The 18398-nt window shown below is 36.9% G+C and overlaps 1 protein-coding gene across 1 annotated transcript in view; it reads left to right on the forward strand.

The window, feature by feature from the left end:
* dmd.1.L (dystrophin, gene 1 L homeolog) overlaps positions 1–18398 on the forward strand; it is a 1148817-nt gene that overhangs the window by 308630 nt on the left and 821789 nt on the right. Inside the window, exon 7 of the mRNA XM_018244936.2 lies at positions 4044–4159. Coding sequence (XP_018100425.1) covers positions 4044–4159 — 116 coding nt within the window. The remainder of the gene's footprint in view (positions 1–4043; positions 4160–18398) is intronic.

The following is an 18398-nucleotide window of genomic DNA, read 5'->3' on the forward strand; positions in this document are numbered from 1 at the left end:
AAGAGACAGTACTTCGACTATCGAATGGTCGAATAGTCGAATGATTTTTACTACGAATCCTTCGATTCGAAGTCGTAGTCGTAGTCGAAGGTTGAAGTAGCCCATTCGATGGTCGAAGTAGCTAAAAAAAAACTTCGTAATTCAAAGTTTTTTTACTTCGAATCCTTCACTCGAAGTTAGTGAATCGGCCCCTTAAACTTATTGGAAATATTTATTAATATAGATCTAAATTGCATTACTTGGGTGGAATCGATTGCACTGGTGTAAGTGATTATCAGTGGAATGGATATGTAATGGTTTCCACAATAGGAGGAATAATAACAAATAAAAAAACAAACAAATACAAAAAGTATTGTAGAAATGATACCTATATGCTCTAGAAATGATTAGGGAAGGGCGAATTTGATCCGTTTTGTTTCGCCAAAATTCGCCCACCCCTAGAAATGATACATATAAGGTGTTCTACAGGAGGCATATACATTGGTGAAACAGGACAAAAATTGCGCACCGGGATGAACCATCACAGACATAAAATCAACACCAAATAATATGATACACCAGTGGGGCAACACTTCTGCTGTCAAAATCACAGTCCTCAGGACATGCAGGTCTGAATTCTAAAAGGGAACTTTAAAACTGAACGGGGAAGGAAGATTTATGAATTCAAATTTAACACATTAAGACAGGGCCTTAATTTAGGGTCAGGTTTCATGTCACAGTATGTGACCTGACTGAATCCAGACTCCTTGGGGCAAATTCACTAAGATGCGAAGTTCGCCGCACTTCGCCAGGCGTAGTTTCGCCAGGGCTCCGCAAATTCACTAAAATCCGAAGTTGCGCACAGGGGTAGCGTAAGGTTGCGGAGTTGCGCTAGCGTTGATTCGCTATATAAAGCGAAGTTACGCTAGCGAAGGCTAATTTGCATACGGCGCGAAATTCAAATTTCAATGGAGGAACACGTATCTGCACTACAAATGCCTAGAAAACCTTCAAATCAGCAAATAAAAATTTTATTTTGCCCTACACATGTGCCCACTGTCTAGGTAAGTTGCCATGAGTCAGGAAATGTAGGGGGGAGGAAGGGGAGCCCCAAAAAATTTTCGATCTTTTTCAGCCTATCAGTCATCATGTAGAAAACACGCCAGCGTTTTTTGGGACTTAGAAAAAAAATTGACTCTTTTTTAAACAATCCCTATCTACTCTATTGCGCTTCGCCAGGTCTGAGGTGGCGAAGGAAGTCTAGCGTAAAAGGTAGCGTTCAGTACACTGCGCAAGTTAGTGAATTTGCGTAGTTTCGTCGCTAGCGAAAATCCGCCTGGTGTAAGGTTGCGAAGTAACACTAGCGAAACTACGCCAGCGTTCGTTAGTGAATTTGCGCAGTAGCGAAAATGCCAAACGCTAGCGAATTAACGCTAGCGTTCGGCGCTTCGCGGCTTAGTGAATTTGCCCCCTTGACTATTTACAACCCACCCCAATTCATTGTATTATCTCTACAATTGATCTCTATCTATCTGTAACTTCCTAATCTAATACCTTTCACTGATCTAACAGTATATATACATTTCTAGCTTTCATTTGTATTTTGTCTGACAAAGGGGCATTGGTGCTCCGAAAGCTTGCAATGTATTTTTATTGTTAGCCACTATAGGTATCACTTCTACAATACTTTTTGTATTTGTTTGTTTTTTTATTTGTTATTTTTGCTACTGGCTAACATGGTACCACAGTTTTTGTTTTGTGCTTCACAATAGGTGGAGGCATTTTAAGAAAGTCCCTTTGTGAGACTGGATGGAGCACATTTGCTGTATGATAGAACTGTGTGTTGTTCAGCAAAAGTAAAACATGCTGCCTCTTATAAGTGTATTTCAGTAGGTCAGAGGCAAGTTACAATGAGTACAAACTGATATAGCTTGGCAAAAGTACAGGGAAATGGGGCAAACATAAAACCCCCAATAAGAAAGTTCCAAGGTTTAGATAAGTTCACACGCCTTGTCCGGCTTACACTTGTATCCCTTCAAGTACGAATCTCAAAATCTAAAAACAAAGCCAGCGCCAAAGGCACAGGAACAGACAAGAAAAAATATATAAGGTAATATTGTTTGGTAAGTAACACCCTGTATTGTGCTTTCACGGAGATTGCTACGTACACCGCATGTGTGTTAATCCCCTTTCAATTACAACGCCACCATCAGATAATAGTCGTTTTACACTATTGCTGCTGCATATCACTCTACAGCCAGCACCAGAGGAACAGTTGTGTCCCGGGACAATTTTTATGCGCAAGCTGTTAAATGGATCATTTGTTAGTAATCACCTGCAAAAAACAGGATATACTAAGGAAAGCCTATTTGACCTTTATCTGATGGTGGCTTTGTAATTGAAAGGGGATTAAACACATGCAATTCTACTAAGAAGTTCTCTTTTTAAACAGACCCCCTCTTTTCCCCTGCTGCAGCCTGTTATTGATGTGAGATAAGGATTAGTGAACTATACAGAGGTTTCTCAGTGGACTGTGGATTGATTTGTATATGTTGTAATGTAAATATAAGTGCATTTTCCTAATAGTGGAAAGAACTCCATCTGTCGACTTTGCCAATAAATGTATTTGCCTTAATTGCTGGGCCACTGCATTGCTATTCGAATAAGTGAAAAGCAAAGAATGCTGCACTTGACGGGTGCAGCGTCGATTCCACACCTATCCCTCTACCTCCCCCCACACACCACAAATCTCCTACCCCAAATAAGACATACACACCACTGGTTTGGGAAGAGATGGCCGCAGTTGTTTATTTAACACAATAATACAATTATAATCATGTATAACATTTTTTAACCTTTTAACAACCGTTTGTATAACAAACTTTTAAACCTTTAACATATTATTCCCCCACCCGGGGAGGAGGGAATGGGGGTGGGGTATCTGTACCCAAACAGCCAAGATAGGTTCCTGTTCCTTTCTCCCAACCCTAAACCGGACTGCATACCACACTATGAGGACCCAGGCCTACCAGGCTATTTCCACTGACTATGACAGACCCCCCTTTTAACTTCCCCTGGGGGTCCTTGCAAAGATACCCCCCGCAATTGCGACTAACACACATAATATAGGGAGGGAGGGTGGGATGCTGCGTCCTTCTTCCTCCACGCCACGGCGCCGAATGGTAAGTATTACCGCTGTTCCTTTCCTCTTCTCATTCGCCCGGGACTCTCAGCCAATCAACACCTGCAACAGAAAAAAGGGGGGAGGGGCGGGGATAGCTGTCTCCTAAGGCCCCGTCAAGACCCTGTTGCCCTTCAGGCTATGGGGTCCCCGTCTTTCACACTCTACTGTGCAGTCAACAATCGGGAGAATTCTAGAGGTGTTTCTAAGGCACTGGCCTGCACCTTGTTTATGGCACCTCAATGTGATGTAGCTAGAATGCTAGTTATCATGTAAATACTTTTATACTCTTCTTCTACTTTAGCTATAAATTAAGGCTTTTAGGGGGGAATGTAATATTGGTCGCTAATGCAAAAATCGTTTGCAATTCATTCACAAAGTGAACAATTTTGCCTTTGCAAACACTCCTCACACGAAAATAGTTTACGATAGTGTGCAGTGTATGTAATAAAACTTCATGATTAAAAATGTATGTTCGCTCAAAAAGTGTATGCCACTTTCAAGCAGGTGTTAAAGGTTAGCAATGTGCAATTAAGATTCACAATGCAATAAACGCCTAACGAAGAATATTACATTGTGACATGCAATTTTTATTCGCAAATTAGTTTGCAAATTTTATTACATTTCCCCCTTATTCTGTTTAGATTGATGCATCTAGAAATGTGTTTTGCTTGTTGTAAACTTTGTAAAACTTCACAGTTCACATTTTTTGTAGTTTAATTTCTGGCTCTGGTTCCATACAGTAGGTCATGTGTACACCTGTACTAGTAAATGCCAGTAAACATTTACAGTCTACTTAAACACTGCAACAAAATCGAGCCCACGCTTCAGCATATTTGCTTGAAAACTAATGAACGCTTTTTAAATTGTGCTTGTATTGCAGGCCAGACCTGTTTGAGTGGAACAGTGTACTTTGCCAATCTGCATTAGAAAGGCTTGATCATGCTTTTAACTCTGCACAGCGACACTTGGGAATTGCAAATCTCCTTGATCCGGATGGTAAGTAAACAAACATTAGCTTTCAACTTTTCCGTAATAGTTAAAAACGTTTCCTCTGGAGCTTCACAGCTTGGAACAGACGTATTGTTAAAATCATCAGAGAATAATATTAAGCCTTGAGGTGCAGAATTGAAGATATACTGTATATATATACAGTATATATATATATATATATATATATATATATATATATATATATTGTTTTAATTTGTTTGCAACTTCTTTCTGTTATAGCTGTGTATATCAACATTTAAGCAAAAGTAATGGAAAGTCAAAGACAGATGCAGGGGCATTTTATAGTTTTGGAAAGTCAAATTGTAAAGTGTTTGAATGTTTTACAATGGATGACATTAGGCCAGCTATTATTTTGTTTGCTTTCTGCAGTCTGGAGTCTCCTGGAGCCTAGAGCAGCTGTAGACACCTGTTCATGATTGCATTAACCCTGTGAATTAAGCCTTTGTGCAAAATTATCATATTTAAAATTCTAAACGGGTATGTGTAGGTTGGCTATGTTACTGCTGCAAATGCAGTTAATTTACAGTATGTCAACTTCTATTAGACAGACAGAAAACATTCAGATAAAACATTCTTTTAAGTGGTGTCTGCTCTGTAAGATTTCAGAAACATTTTACATTAATGGCTGCAGGTGCATAACTTTGGGGGCCTGCAGGTGGCCAGTGATCCCCCACTGCACATCCTTGCAGGTCACCAGCAATTCCCTGCCACTCAAAATTCTGCTTCCTCAGTAGTTATGCCCGTGAATAATGGCTGATCCACAAACTTATATATATAAGTAGAATACAAAGTTATCATGTAAAAAAAAAATATCTTGTACCGCATTGTAAAATAATTTATATATACATATATACAGTATATATATATAGATACATTGTTTAAAAGGTAGTAAAGGGAACTATGAGCTAATCTATTTTTATTTCTTAAAATGCTTTTTTATAGCTTGGGAATATTTTAGGAGTTAAAAAAAAAATGTGTTCATATGAAGCTCGCGCAAAGAATGTACCTAATTGATCTCACTGTTTTAAAATCCCATAAATAGTTCAAAAACTCAGTTTGGAGACTTGCTAATACAGTTTTCATTCCATCACGCACACAGGCAGTATAAACTATCTGATCAACTTCTAGCATGATCCATTTTTTATGAACGGGCACTGATCTGCGAACTTATTGATCCATCATTTTCACCTGTGCCTATTGCTATTTATGCGAGTAGAAGGGTGCATTGTTGTAAATCCACAAGTGTTATAGTTGAGTATCCCTGTGGAGTCATTTAAATCATAGTTACATGGTTAAATTGGGTTGAAAAAAGACAGAGTCCATCAAGTTCAACCCCTCCAAATGAAAACCCAGCATACATACACACATCCCTCCATACTTTCACATAAATTCTATATACCCATATCTATACTAACTATAGAGTTTAGTATCACAATAGCCTTTGATATTCTGTCTGTCCAAAAAATCATCCAAGCCATTCTTAAAGGTATTAACTGAATCAGCCATCACAACATCACCCGGCAGTGCATTCCATAACCTCACTGTCCTGACTGTGAAGAACCCTCTACGTTGCTTCAAATGAAAGTTCTTTTCTTCTAGTCTAAAGGGGTGGCCTCTGGTACGGTGATCCTCTTTATGGGTAAAAAGGTCCCCTGCTATTTGTCTATAATGTCCTCTAATGTACTTGTAAAGTGTAATCATGTCCCCTCGCAAGCGCCTTTTTTCCAGAGAAAACAACCCCAACCTTTGACAGTCTACCTTCATAATTTAAGTCTTTCATCCCTCTAACCAGTTTAGTTGCACATCTCTGCACTCTCTCCAGCTCATTTATATCCCTCTTAAGGACTGGAGTCCAAAACTGCACCGCATACTCCAGATGAGGCCTCACCAGGGACCTATAAAGAGGCATAATTATGTTTTCATCCCTTGAGTTAATGCCCTTTTTTATGCAAGAACTTTACTTGCTTTAGTAGCCACAGAATGACACTGCCCAGAATTAGACAACGTGTTATCTACAAAGACCCCTAGATCCTTCTCATTTAAGGAAACTCCCAACACACTGCCATTTAGTGTATAACTTGCATTTATATTAATTTTGCCAAAGTGCATAACCTTGCATTTACCAACATTGAACCTTTCATTTTGCCATGAGTAGAACTGGTATTACAAAACTGTGATCAATTTAGATATATTACTAATCTAGAGTATTTGAATTATGTTAGCTTTAACTGATTTTAGCAAAAAGCCTTCCCTTTCCATAATTATATTGCATTTTAGGATATAGCGTACATCTTTGAGTCATGAATAAGTTAACAGATCCTGCAGTTTAGGGTCACACTGGGGCGTGCAAGGCCCACAGGGCTACTGCCTCAGGGGCCCACAACCCCTCTATGGCTCCTGCCTACTGCCAGCCACCATGTACTTTACTTTTGGGTCAATCTCAGGAGGGCAGACAGGGGATCGGGTCTGAGTCACCAGGCCCATCTGTTTTTTTCCCCTACCCTGGATTCAATAGCCCTTTAACTATTTTATATTTCAAGAGTTTATTTTGGCATGTATCTGAGCTGAACCAATTTTTTCTTGTATCCATCTCCTTAGATTGAAATTAGTGTAATCATGACAACTTCATTATACACTGTATACACTGCATTTATTTGCATTAAATGTGATTAAAGCACAATGAAGGGTAACAATTAGTTAGTTAAACTAAGCCTGTAGTGTTGAAAATTTCATGAAACTCTGCTGACAGTACAAGGGTCAAACGTAACCAGCAGGGCACATTTATGAAGTGCCGAGCAACAAATTGTTGTCATTTAGCGAAGCCTTGTGCACCTGCGCCAGCAGCTGCTGTTTTTATAACTAGAGGTCTGGTTATAACTTCAAGTTACATCGTTTAATAACAGATGTGACATCTCTTCCATAAAATTTCTTGCCCAGCACATCATGTATTGTATATCCTTAGATATATTGATATATATTGGTGGGCATTTAAATCCTACATTTATGGAGCAGTGCCTTCAAAACTGCATCTTTAATAATAAATGCCCAAATAATACGTCTTTCACTCATGAACTATCAGCATTTAGATTTAAAGCCCCAAAAACAAGCATCAAGCAGCACAAATTGCTAAACAAATGATCGCTTTTTATCATGCACTTATCAAAAGACAAGAATCACTTTCAGCTTGCTGTGATCCCTGCTTAATAATGCAGTGCATATGAAGTATTTTATTATTTATACTTAAGCAGGAGTCCTACCAATTTTAAATGAGTTCATATATAATGTTAATGTTTGAAGTCAGAGCACTTTTAATAAATAGACCTGTAAGGAGATTGTGTTTTAAAGTCTCCAGAATGACAATAGCTTATTTCAATAGATTCATCAAATATAATTTACTGAGTTTATGGCAATGTATTTTGCTCAGTGTAATACAAAACGCAACAGGCTCCACTCTTTTGTGTTTGTCGCTTCCAAGCATATACTGTATACATACAACTGCTCAACCTTAATCATTAATTAGTAAACAAGCAAGCAACATGTTCACTAAATGACCCCTCAGGGAATTTGGAAAGCATCCAAACAATGAATCATTTTATTTGCAAATATATGACAATATGGAATTGCATTGTAAAATAAGTCCCATTTACTTCTGTATATCCAGCTTTGATTATATTTAAGAGCTAAATGGCAGTCAATGTGAATTGTAGGACATCTATAAAAAACATTGGGTTAGTCCCTTTTATTATTACACTTTATATACAAAGTTTGCTGCTTTTTTAAGTTGTTCACAGATCCACAAAGAAAGTGCTATATAAAGTATGCATTTAAGACAGACAATGTAACAATTCTAGCTTAATAATTGTTGATTAACTTGTCACTAAATTGTTTGTTAAGACTATAAGGATATCATGACAACATCTAAACAAAATGGTCCCACCAGCATAAACACCTTAGAGATAACTGACCAAAGACCTGGATGCAAGTGCCAAGTACACAATTGTGTCCTTAGTGCTCATTTTCTAAGCAATGTCATATAATTTTGCAATTAAAACACTTCTGGCCAGGACAATGGCTGCTCTGTGCAACTTGCACAAGAAAGAATGCAGTGGGAGTTGCGTAACATCAGGTAATGCGTGACAGCCCTGTCCTTATTCTCCTACCATAATGTGCAAGTTATTAGACTTAAGAAATGCTGTATTCATGGGGGTGCCAAAGTTGGATATACACAGGGAATCTGTGACTAAAGAATCATGTGCAAAGCATACATTGGTGAAAAAAGGGGATTCATGAACTTTTGCTATAGCTTTATTTAAAAAAGCTCTTAGGGGTTTATAAAGAAATAATATACAGTAAGTAATATAAGTGACTTTTTTATTGGCCTTTACTCATACTCTATACGGCATATTAACTCTTTTTTTGCAAGATTTGATTGCTATAGGTCTTTAATCATAAAGGAACTTCCATTTTCATGGTACAGTGTTGATGCAGATGGGAAACGCCACCTTGATGCATACAAATAATTTATTTATTAGCCATCAAGCAGTCTACCCAGGCAAATGTAGGCTCATGCAGATCATCTTACAGTTAAGTATGTAAGAATTATAACATCAAAATAATTATAAGAGGATGTTTTATAAATGCCTCGGGCTTCCTCTGCAGCTTTCAATTTGCTTCTGAAGCTAAAGAAAAGTATCTTGTTTATCTATTCAGTTTAAGCAGACCCTAAAATATGCTAAGTGCAATAACAATTTGAAATTAAGAATATTGCATTGTGAAATGTGCACTAATGCAAATTATTTTTCCATTTTAAACTTGTATTGCATTTCTCCCATAATACCCCAAGTTGTACCACCCTCTTGTCAAAACTATGCACAGGAAAATGGGGAACAATGGGTTCAAATTTTTTTCAGTTTCCTACCACACCATGGCCCTGCCCCAAAGAACAGAGCAAGGCTAGGCAGAGTAATCAGAGGGGATTAATAACTAATTTCTAAATCAAAATCAGTGACAGTGGTTTTACTTATTTACCCAAACTTGATTATCGAGAAATGCAATATCATTCATCTTTGTAAATGGAGGTTTAAGATCACCACCATGCTATGTAAAAATGTTCTTTCTTGAAAAAAGGAAAACACGTTTTTGAGTGAATTTGCAGTTTATTATACATACTTCAAAATTATTATTATAAAATGGATACTTAATAAACTGAGATGTACATGTTCCAAAATATGTAATACATTAACTTCCCAGTCTCCTGACATGGACATTTTTTTTTATTCTATAGATGCTTTTCTCTTTCCATGATTTTTGCTCTTCTGCCATCATTACCCATACTAAGGGGGTTATTTATCAAAATCTGAATTTATTATTTTATGAAATATACTGCAACCAAATCCACACATGTTATTTCCCCTTATTTATTAATACATTTTCCCGAAAATTTCCTGTGTGGAAAAAAACTCAGAAAAATCGTGAAAAATTCGGATAGTATGAATTTTTCGGATTTTACGCATGAAAACGTTGACTTTTTCCATCCTCGGGGTTTAATAAAGCCCAAAAGATTTGAGGTTTTTTTCCACTAAAAATTAAAATTTCATAGTAAAAAAAAACTTAATTTTTTCCATTTTTTTACTGCATGCAACTCCCTGCTGTCTCCAACCACTTAGGGGCAGATTAATCAAAGGTTGAAGTGAAAATTCGAATGAGAAAAATTAGAATTTCAAGCTAATTTTTTTGTACTTCGACTAGGGAATATTTTAAATATGATTTGAATTTGAAAAAAAAAATCAAAAATTAAAAAATTCGACTTTGACCACTCGCCATCTAAAACCTGCCGAATTGCTGTTTTAGCCTATAAGGGACCTCCTAGAACCTATGTGGAGTCAATTGGTGGACTTTGAAACATCAAAGTTTTTTTGGAAAAACTTTAAATCGAATTCGCTCGAATGCGTTGTTATGTCAATTCGTACAATTCAAATTTGATAGAAAACTGACCTATTCACCTGAAAAAAATTGGATATCATTTATAGATTTCTATTGGTCTTTTTTAATCTGAATTTCAAAAAAACTCCCATTACTTCAAAATTTGACCCTTGATAAATCTGCCCCTTAGTCCATCTATGCTAGGGCAGTAGCATAAAGGGGTGAGGATTTGTAATTTTGGTGAGAGTTTGATACACTATTACCAATCTGGTCTATGGAGGCATAGCAGAAGTTGCAGTGAACACCAAAAGTTAAATATATTTTTTTCCTAAAAAACAAAAGGTGCAAAAAGTGCCTGAAAAGGAGAAGGGGTGGCTTCCTGGTCAGCAGAATACCTGTGTCTTACTGTTATGAGGTCATTCTGAACAGAGTACAGCAGCAGAAGCAGAAAAAGAGCAAGTACACAAGGGAATTTTACACAGAAACATCAATTTATAAACACAGAATCTAGCAGACAGAACATAGTAAGAGTAAGGAAAAGGTAATGGCAAAGCATATACCACAAATGGGACTAGGAAAATTAACCACAGACTCGTAGATATAAGTGTAAAGCAAAATACTCTACTAGTCCTACACAAACTATTGTCTATTTAGAATTTGTGATAAGTGAAACTGGCCCAAACTGTTGCCATTTTGCCAAAATTCTTTGAAGTCAATGGGAAGGCAACATTATATTGTGGTTAAGGCATTTTTCTAGCTCTGCAATAACAAATAACTTTATTGAAAGCTATACAATGCAAACAGTGTGTGGCATGCACAACATTTCAGGGAGCTCCCACCTTGTTTGCTCCGGTGAAATTTCTTGGTGCCTGGGCAAATCCTTACATAGACAATGCAAGAGCTGGTGTGGGCAACCATCCAATTGGTTGACATTGAAGGCAAGGGGTGCATCATTTAAAGCTTATACATATAGAAAAGAATCTTAATATAAATGGCAGCAATGTGAGCAGTAAACGAAAGCAAAAACTTTCTGAAGTTATTGTAGAGATAAACTGCACTATAGAAGGATGCATAATAAAATGATATATAAAATGATCAATAAGAGAAGCAAAAAGTTGGTGCACTAACTGTAAAATCCAATCAGTCGATAATAGTTACGTTCAATAAATAAAACTGCTGCAGCAATTAACACCTTTTTCTGTTTCTGTGACATATTACAGCATGTTTTGTGGATTGTACCATGTGATTTGCTTCATCTGAATATTTTATCTCCATTCAAATATTTTCTTCCCCTCCCCTAAAGGTAATGCATCTAATCTAATCAGAAGTCCATCTTTAAATGCCTCTTGTGAATTGCTTATAGGAATAGAATATGTGACTTTGTGGAGTTAAAGCAACTCTGATAGTGCTTATACGACTGCAGTCCTGGTTGTTAAACTTCAGCATAGCTCTTGGCAAATCTGTAAGGTAATAAAGAGCCTTGCCAGCTTTTTTCCCATATACTTTGCTGGCATGCTCCCCAGCTAGTAAGCAAATATATGAGGCATGTACCTTCAAAATATCATTATGAGTTACATTTATTTCAAATAAGTGAATTTACTGATTTCAACTATGTATCTTCTTTAAGTTTAATAAGCTTGGTAGAAATAGTTGTTTGTGTTTAGCCATGTCAAAATAAAATGCATACAGTTTGTGTTATACATATTTTATTGTCATTGATTTTTTTTTAAATTAAATTAAATGTTTTGGCTTGGTATAAAGCTTGCTTTTCCTTCATTTTCTTATTTCTCTCACCCACAAGTAAAATGAAGCCTTAAGATTTGTAACATCTTAATATCAACCAGTATTAGTAAGATACAGAAGTGATGCAGGTCAATCTTGCTACCTTTTGGCTACCTATTGCTAACACCACCTACCTCTCCTCTGCCCCAGCCAGTTAGATGTGAGTATCACATCATATTTTGACAATTAGAAGATATAACCAGTTTGAGGCTTCACAGATTTCAGTAGAGGCATATGATTCTATGAATAACAGTAATTCAATGGAAAACCAAACACTGCTCATATCGATTAGACTGGCATTTGGCAGGCTCAAAAGATGACATTGTTTCCAGAACACCTTTAAGACACAGGACCACATAATGATAATATACCATTCCAAATAAACCATTAACTAAACAAGCAGTTAGCAATTATGTCTTGCTAAGTTCAAAGGGCATCTTCTGCAGATGAAGAACACACATACAAATGCACAGTTATATACCGTTCTATCCGATTATAACCCCATATTGTTCTATATCTTCACCTCCATTTTTTTCATTTATCCCAACCCCTCCCACCTTTCCAGTCCCATCACTTACTCTGCTCTTGATATGTTTTTCAGTGTAATTGAAGGCCATTAAAATCTATTTTAAAGAAAACTGTCACTGATTGTTAAGCCCCATCTTGTGTATCTGCAGGCTTTTCTTCGGTTCAGTCCACCGATGCAGAGTTTGCTGGTGCATGCTAAGTTGAAGACTCTGTGTTGGCAAATAAATCCAAAGAAAATCTGAATATACAGAAGATGGAGCCTGTGAACTTCGATGCACTACTGTGCTTCTATAAATTAGCTTTACAAACAGGGACACTTTACCTTGTAATAGATTCTGCGGGAGGGAACAGGGAAGGGGGCCAATGGAGGGCATTGGGTGGGACTTCTGTTTGTGGGGAGGATTAGTTTTCCTTTAACCTTATTTAAAACTGCCTCACTAGAGTGTCTCCTGAGGTATATGTCTGACCACATGCTTTTCAGATAAAAAAGGGGGTTATTATTCAGTACAATAAAAAATGACAGGAATTCTAGTAGTTTAAGGTTTTAAAGGTTTAATTCCTTGTTCGTAGGCTGTGTTTTGTACACAGTTCACACCCAGCATATTTTCTTACAAAATGACAGGTCCCCCTTTTCTTACAAAATATCTATCATGAAAAAAAGTATAGGATCGCAATATTTAGGGGATGATTGACACATCAGTTACTTCTATTCCCATTAAGTTTTGTTTGAAGTTAAATCATTTTCAAAGTATTTTTTGATTGTTATCTGCCCTGATAATCTGAATCAGATTCTGGAGACATCTTTTATTTAGGGCATAAACAAACACCTACCCATCCAGTCTCAGTTACACTGTGTTCAGTTTAATTTTACATAATACATTTTAATGGCCTGCATCCTAGTAGCATACATAAATGAACATTGTGTTTTTGATTATGTTTTTTTGGAAGAAATTAATTTTTTGCAGTTGCATTTATCTGCAGTTAGTTGCATGAAGAACTATACTTGAACCAAGAGAAAGCTCCAGGGATCCCTCAACAGCCCACGTGAATTGTTGCAGTTCAGTTGCACTAAAAGATTTGGATGCACAAATCACTCTCATACCCAATTCTGAAAATGATGAAAACCCCAATTTGTCTGCAAAAACTGCAAATGAAACATCAGCTGCAGATGCAGCAAACTCCCCCTGGTGACCACAATGACACTGGAATTTTGGGTAAAAACTATGGGACAGATTCACTATAGGGTGAAGTGGCAGACGCTAGCGACAATTCGCCAGAAATCCCATCCGCAGGGATATCGCCAATTCAGAAAGTAGCTATAATTGCTTGTGTATGCATTCAAAGATCAACCCCTTAAGGCAATAGTCCCCAACCAGTGGTCACCAACCTCTTGGATGTTGCTCCCAGTGGCCTCAAAGCAGGTGCTTATTTTTGAATTCCAGGCTTGGGGCCAAGTAAGTGTTTCATAAAAACAGGTGTACTGCCAAACAGTGCCCATAGTTGGCACCCCCTTTTTGCAAGCTTGTGTTGTTCTCCGACTTTTTTTTACATTCGAATGTGGCTCGAAGGTAAAAAAAAAAAAAGGTTTGGGAACCCCTGCATTAAGATCTGTATTATTTCCTTATTAATAAAGATAAAAAGGTGAAAAACAAATATCAAAAACCAAAATGCTTTTATTTTTTTTGTTTAGAAAAGTGATGAAACACAAAACATTTGTTAACAAATGCGAACAACTAAAAGCACACTTATCTGTTCTGCTGGTCTGAATAAGTAAATTGCTCTAAAAGAAATGCAATAATCCAGTTGTAAAAACCCAGATGGATTATGAAAGAACAGTTGCAGCCTCTGGCTCTCCGCATCTGAGAAAGAGCCCAGCTGGACTTTAACATCACTGTTTGTTCACTAAATCTGGAATCCCGCCTTGGGGTGATACAGATAGGGCCTACCAATGTAGCAGCTTACGTTTATGCATGCATTTTTTGCAGCATATTTATTAAAGTAAGATGGTAATGATAATTTGCAGCTGATCTATAAGTTAAGTAACTATAACCTATAACACTATTAAACTTCCTTAATAGAGAAAAGGTATACTGCTTATCTTCAATTTATCATATATGGATTAAGGCATAAAATGCAAGAGAGCAGCTTATTATTATTATTACAGCTAAGACAACATTCACAGATTGCTATTTCAACAGCAACCTATTTCAGCACTACTGCTTGTGATCTAAAATGTGGTTCCATTAGAGCACATCAGTTTAGGCAAGCAGCATAGCAGACCTCCCCTAAATCTACAGAAAATGAATGCTTTGTCCACAAAGATATAATAACATGATAACATATAATAATGTTAACATATAAAATATAAAAAAATATATAAAACTTGATTTTAATATTTGTTCAGCTATTATTATTATTATTATATAAAAAAAAATGTAATATTGATAATGGCTAGCATGCACATGAAATGTATTTAATGTTTAACTAAACTCTAAAAGTACCCATATGAAAGTACCCTTGTCATGCTAATCATACAACAGAGGTTACCATACCACTTTCCTTGGCTTTGACATTAAACAGGGCCTTACTGAGTAGGGCATTCTCTATGGCGTATAGATTATGTTGCAGACATAAATTTAATAACTAAGCTCTCAAATGCACAACATGGATAACTTGTTACTAACAGACTACTGTGTACGTTAAGGGGGTTATTTATCAAAGGTTGAGTGTTAGAGTTTTCTTACTTCAAAATTCAAATGATATTGTATTTAAGAAAAAACTTGAATGTGCGAGATCGAGTCCCGCAACTCAAAAACTCAGATTGATCAAGTTTTTTTGGCCCAAAAAATTCAATTCGATCAAATTGAGTTCTTGATTGGAGTTGTCACCCAAAACCCTTCAAAAAAAATTAGAACATCAAGCAGTCTCTTAACATTTTCAAATGGTTCAAGGAACCTATGCCTTTGACTTCTACAGTGCCTCAACATGTTTTAGGTGGTGTATATTCACATTCAAGCATTTCCAGGGTTGGGTAAAATGAATCTTGAATATCCCAGTTTTTTTTTAACCTGAAAAGTGACTTTTGACCCCCAGAAAAACTTGAATATTTGAATTGTCGTGGAAAAAAACAACTTCAACTTTAATAAATCTGCCCCTAACTGTGTACCTTTAGATTGCCTTATATACCCATGATTTGGCATGGGATACTTTTGCACATTTACAAACTGTATAACATTATACACGCCTGACTGATCCAGTACTGATCCAGTACTTGTAGTACATTGTAGTACATTGGTTACATTGCAAATTGTCAACAAAGTGAAACTGGACAGATTTTCTCATCACTACAAAGCAGGCCAAAGATGCTTTGCCTCCTAGAATGACTAGGGTCCCATTAGCTAGTCTATTCCCTATTTCCTGACAATCTACCAACCAAGGGTTCCAAGTGAAGTATAGCTACCCTACCGTATATAGATCTAGCATCAAAATCCCTGCATCCATAGGAGATTTCTATTCCACTTACAGCTGATGCCACAGACATGCCCCATTATCAAGGACATACTGTAGAACGTTGGGGAACTGACCAAAGCAGGCGAAGTCTAATCTATACACAAAAACCTTTTATTTAAATTTTGGATAAATTGGGCTAGTTCAGCTTACTTTTTTGTTTTTGTTATTAGGAGTTTGAGATACCTGTCAAATCCCAGCTCCATTTTGTAAAGGAGACATATAACTCCTTCTAATCTTGTAGACAATAATGAATAATATATGGTGCTGGCTTTATTTTCAGCCAAAAAATAATATCTTTAATTGGCCCCTTTATTGGAGCTCCCTATTGAGCTGCTACAGTCACTGTCTGTGTTTCAAATGAGGGGTGGGCATCCCTGGCAGAAGCACAGTAGGAGGATAGCCATTCACAACCCTGAATTCACACAAGCAAAGACAGACTACAGTTCCTTATCAAGTCAGCCTATCTGCTAATTGGTTCCTATTCTACAGTGCAGTGTGCTGAGTGACATGGCTCCCCTGCATAGCCTGGTAAAGGAGGCAGCAGGAACAGGAACAGATGAGTGGAACTAGTACGTTTGTGGCAGAAATTTTCAATAAATCAACCTGCAACACTAATCTTCTAAACTCTTAATATTTTTAAAAGAGTATAATGCACTGGAACATTGTTGTTTTTCACACATTGGGCCAGATTCAATTCAGTGAGAAAAAAGGTTTATGACATGAAAACTTATGGACATGATTCAATTTGAGATGCAATTCAATTCAGGAAAACTTATGAGGTCCGTCAATTTCGCATTTTGGTCCGTTTTCTAAATACTGAGAGTGTGACAAAAAACAGCCTAAATAAATAGGAGTTTTAAAACTGCAATGGAAGGGGAGTCATTCTCAAAATGTAAGTCTGTGAATGGCATACTATGAGTATAAAAATTCATTGAATTTGGCATGTTGCAATTTATATTAATAAATGAGATGGATTAGATGTTGATGTAGAAGTTGTGGGTCATTGCTTATAGCCTGTAGTTCATAAACATCTGATTTCCATATCTATAAATAATTAACTGCTAATCAGCCATGTGTTTGATTTTCAGGGCCGATAACATTTGGCAGAGTATGAAACCTATTAACGCTACATGGGGCTTTGACAAACACAAAAATGGAGATGTAGAATGTGTCATTTTTACATCTTTGCTTACTGGAGTGTTGTTCAGAATTTCCTTGTTTCTCGCATGCTTTACTGTATAATCAATAATCCGTCTAGGGACAACTATTAGTCTTGGTGCCTTGTCACAAGTGCCAGCATGCATTCTTCCATTTGCTCCAAAACAGAATTTTATTTTTGCTAATGAAGATCTGACCTATTTATGTAAGACTAGCTTACAGCTTTTCAGTTATTTCACTTCTGCATTGAAAATGTACTGCTTCTTAATTAAAAGAGATTTGGATTCTACACAACAACAACGTCTATTTAAAGAGATACCTCTTTACCTCTATTTAAAGCAACAATATCCAACAATTTTGCCTATTCTTTGATTCACTTTTTGCTTTTATTATTTGTTGCACTAAGTAGTACAGAAGAGTGACATGGAAACCAATTTAGCAATTACATTGACTCCCTCGCTTTTGTTCTTCAGAGAAGGGGACGAGGCACTTAAATTATCCAGGGGAATTTCTGGGCTGCTGCTATGTCAGACCATTTGCTGCTTTTGGTAGCATGCCCTTCAATGATCACTGAATGATGAATGCCCACTTATTTGCAAGTCTTAGACACAGGAATGAATTGGTAAGAGAGGAGCATGTTTATATAGAAGTACAGGTACTTTTTATTAAAAGAAAATAGGCAAACCACTTTTCAAAACAGACTTGAACCACCAGTTATTCCAGAGTTCCTAAGTGGCATACATTTTACACTCAACAAACAAATTCAGTAAATTGGACACACATACTATTATTTTGATATATTTACCATATTTGAAAATTGTACTTTGTGGAGCATGCTTGGAAAAAAAATCATGCACTGTGCTTAAAATCAGTTAATAGTGCTGCTCCAGCAGAATTCTGAACTGAAATCCATTTCTCAAAAGAGCAAAGATATTTTTTTATATTCAATTTTGAAATCTGACATGGGGCTAGACATATTGTCAATTTCCCAGCTGCCTCAAGTCATGTGACTTGTGCTCTGATAAACTTCAATCACTCTTTACTGCTGTACTGCAAGTTGGAGTGATATCACCCCTTACCTTTTCCCCCCCAGCAGCCAAACAAAAGAACAATGGGAAGGTAACCAGATAGCAGCTCCCTAACACAAGATAACAGCTGCCTGGTAGATCTAAGAACAACACTCAATAGTAAAAACCCATGTCCCACTGAGACACATTCAGTTACATTGAGAAGGAAAAACAGCAGCCTGCCAGAAAGCATTTCTCTCCAAAAGTGCAGGCACAAGTCACATGACATGGGGCAGCTGGGAAATTGACAAAATGTC

This window comes from Xenopus laevis, chromosome 2L, assembly GCF_017654675.1.
Source record: "Xenopus laevis strain J_2021 chromosome 2L, Xenopus_laevis_v10.1, whole genome shotgun sequence".
Classification (NCBI taxonomy): domain Eukaryota; kingdom Metazoa; phylum Chordata; class Amphibia; order Anura; family Pipidae; genus Xenopus; species Xenopus laevis.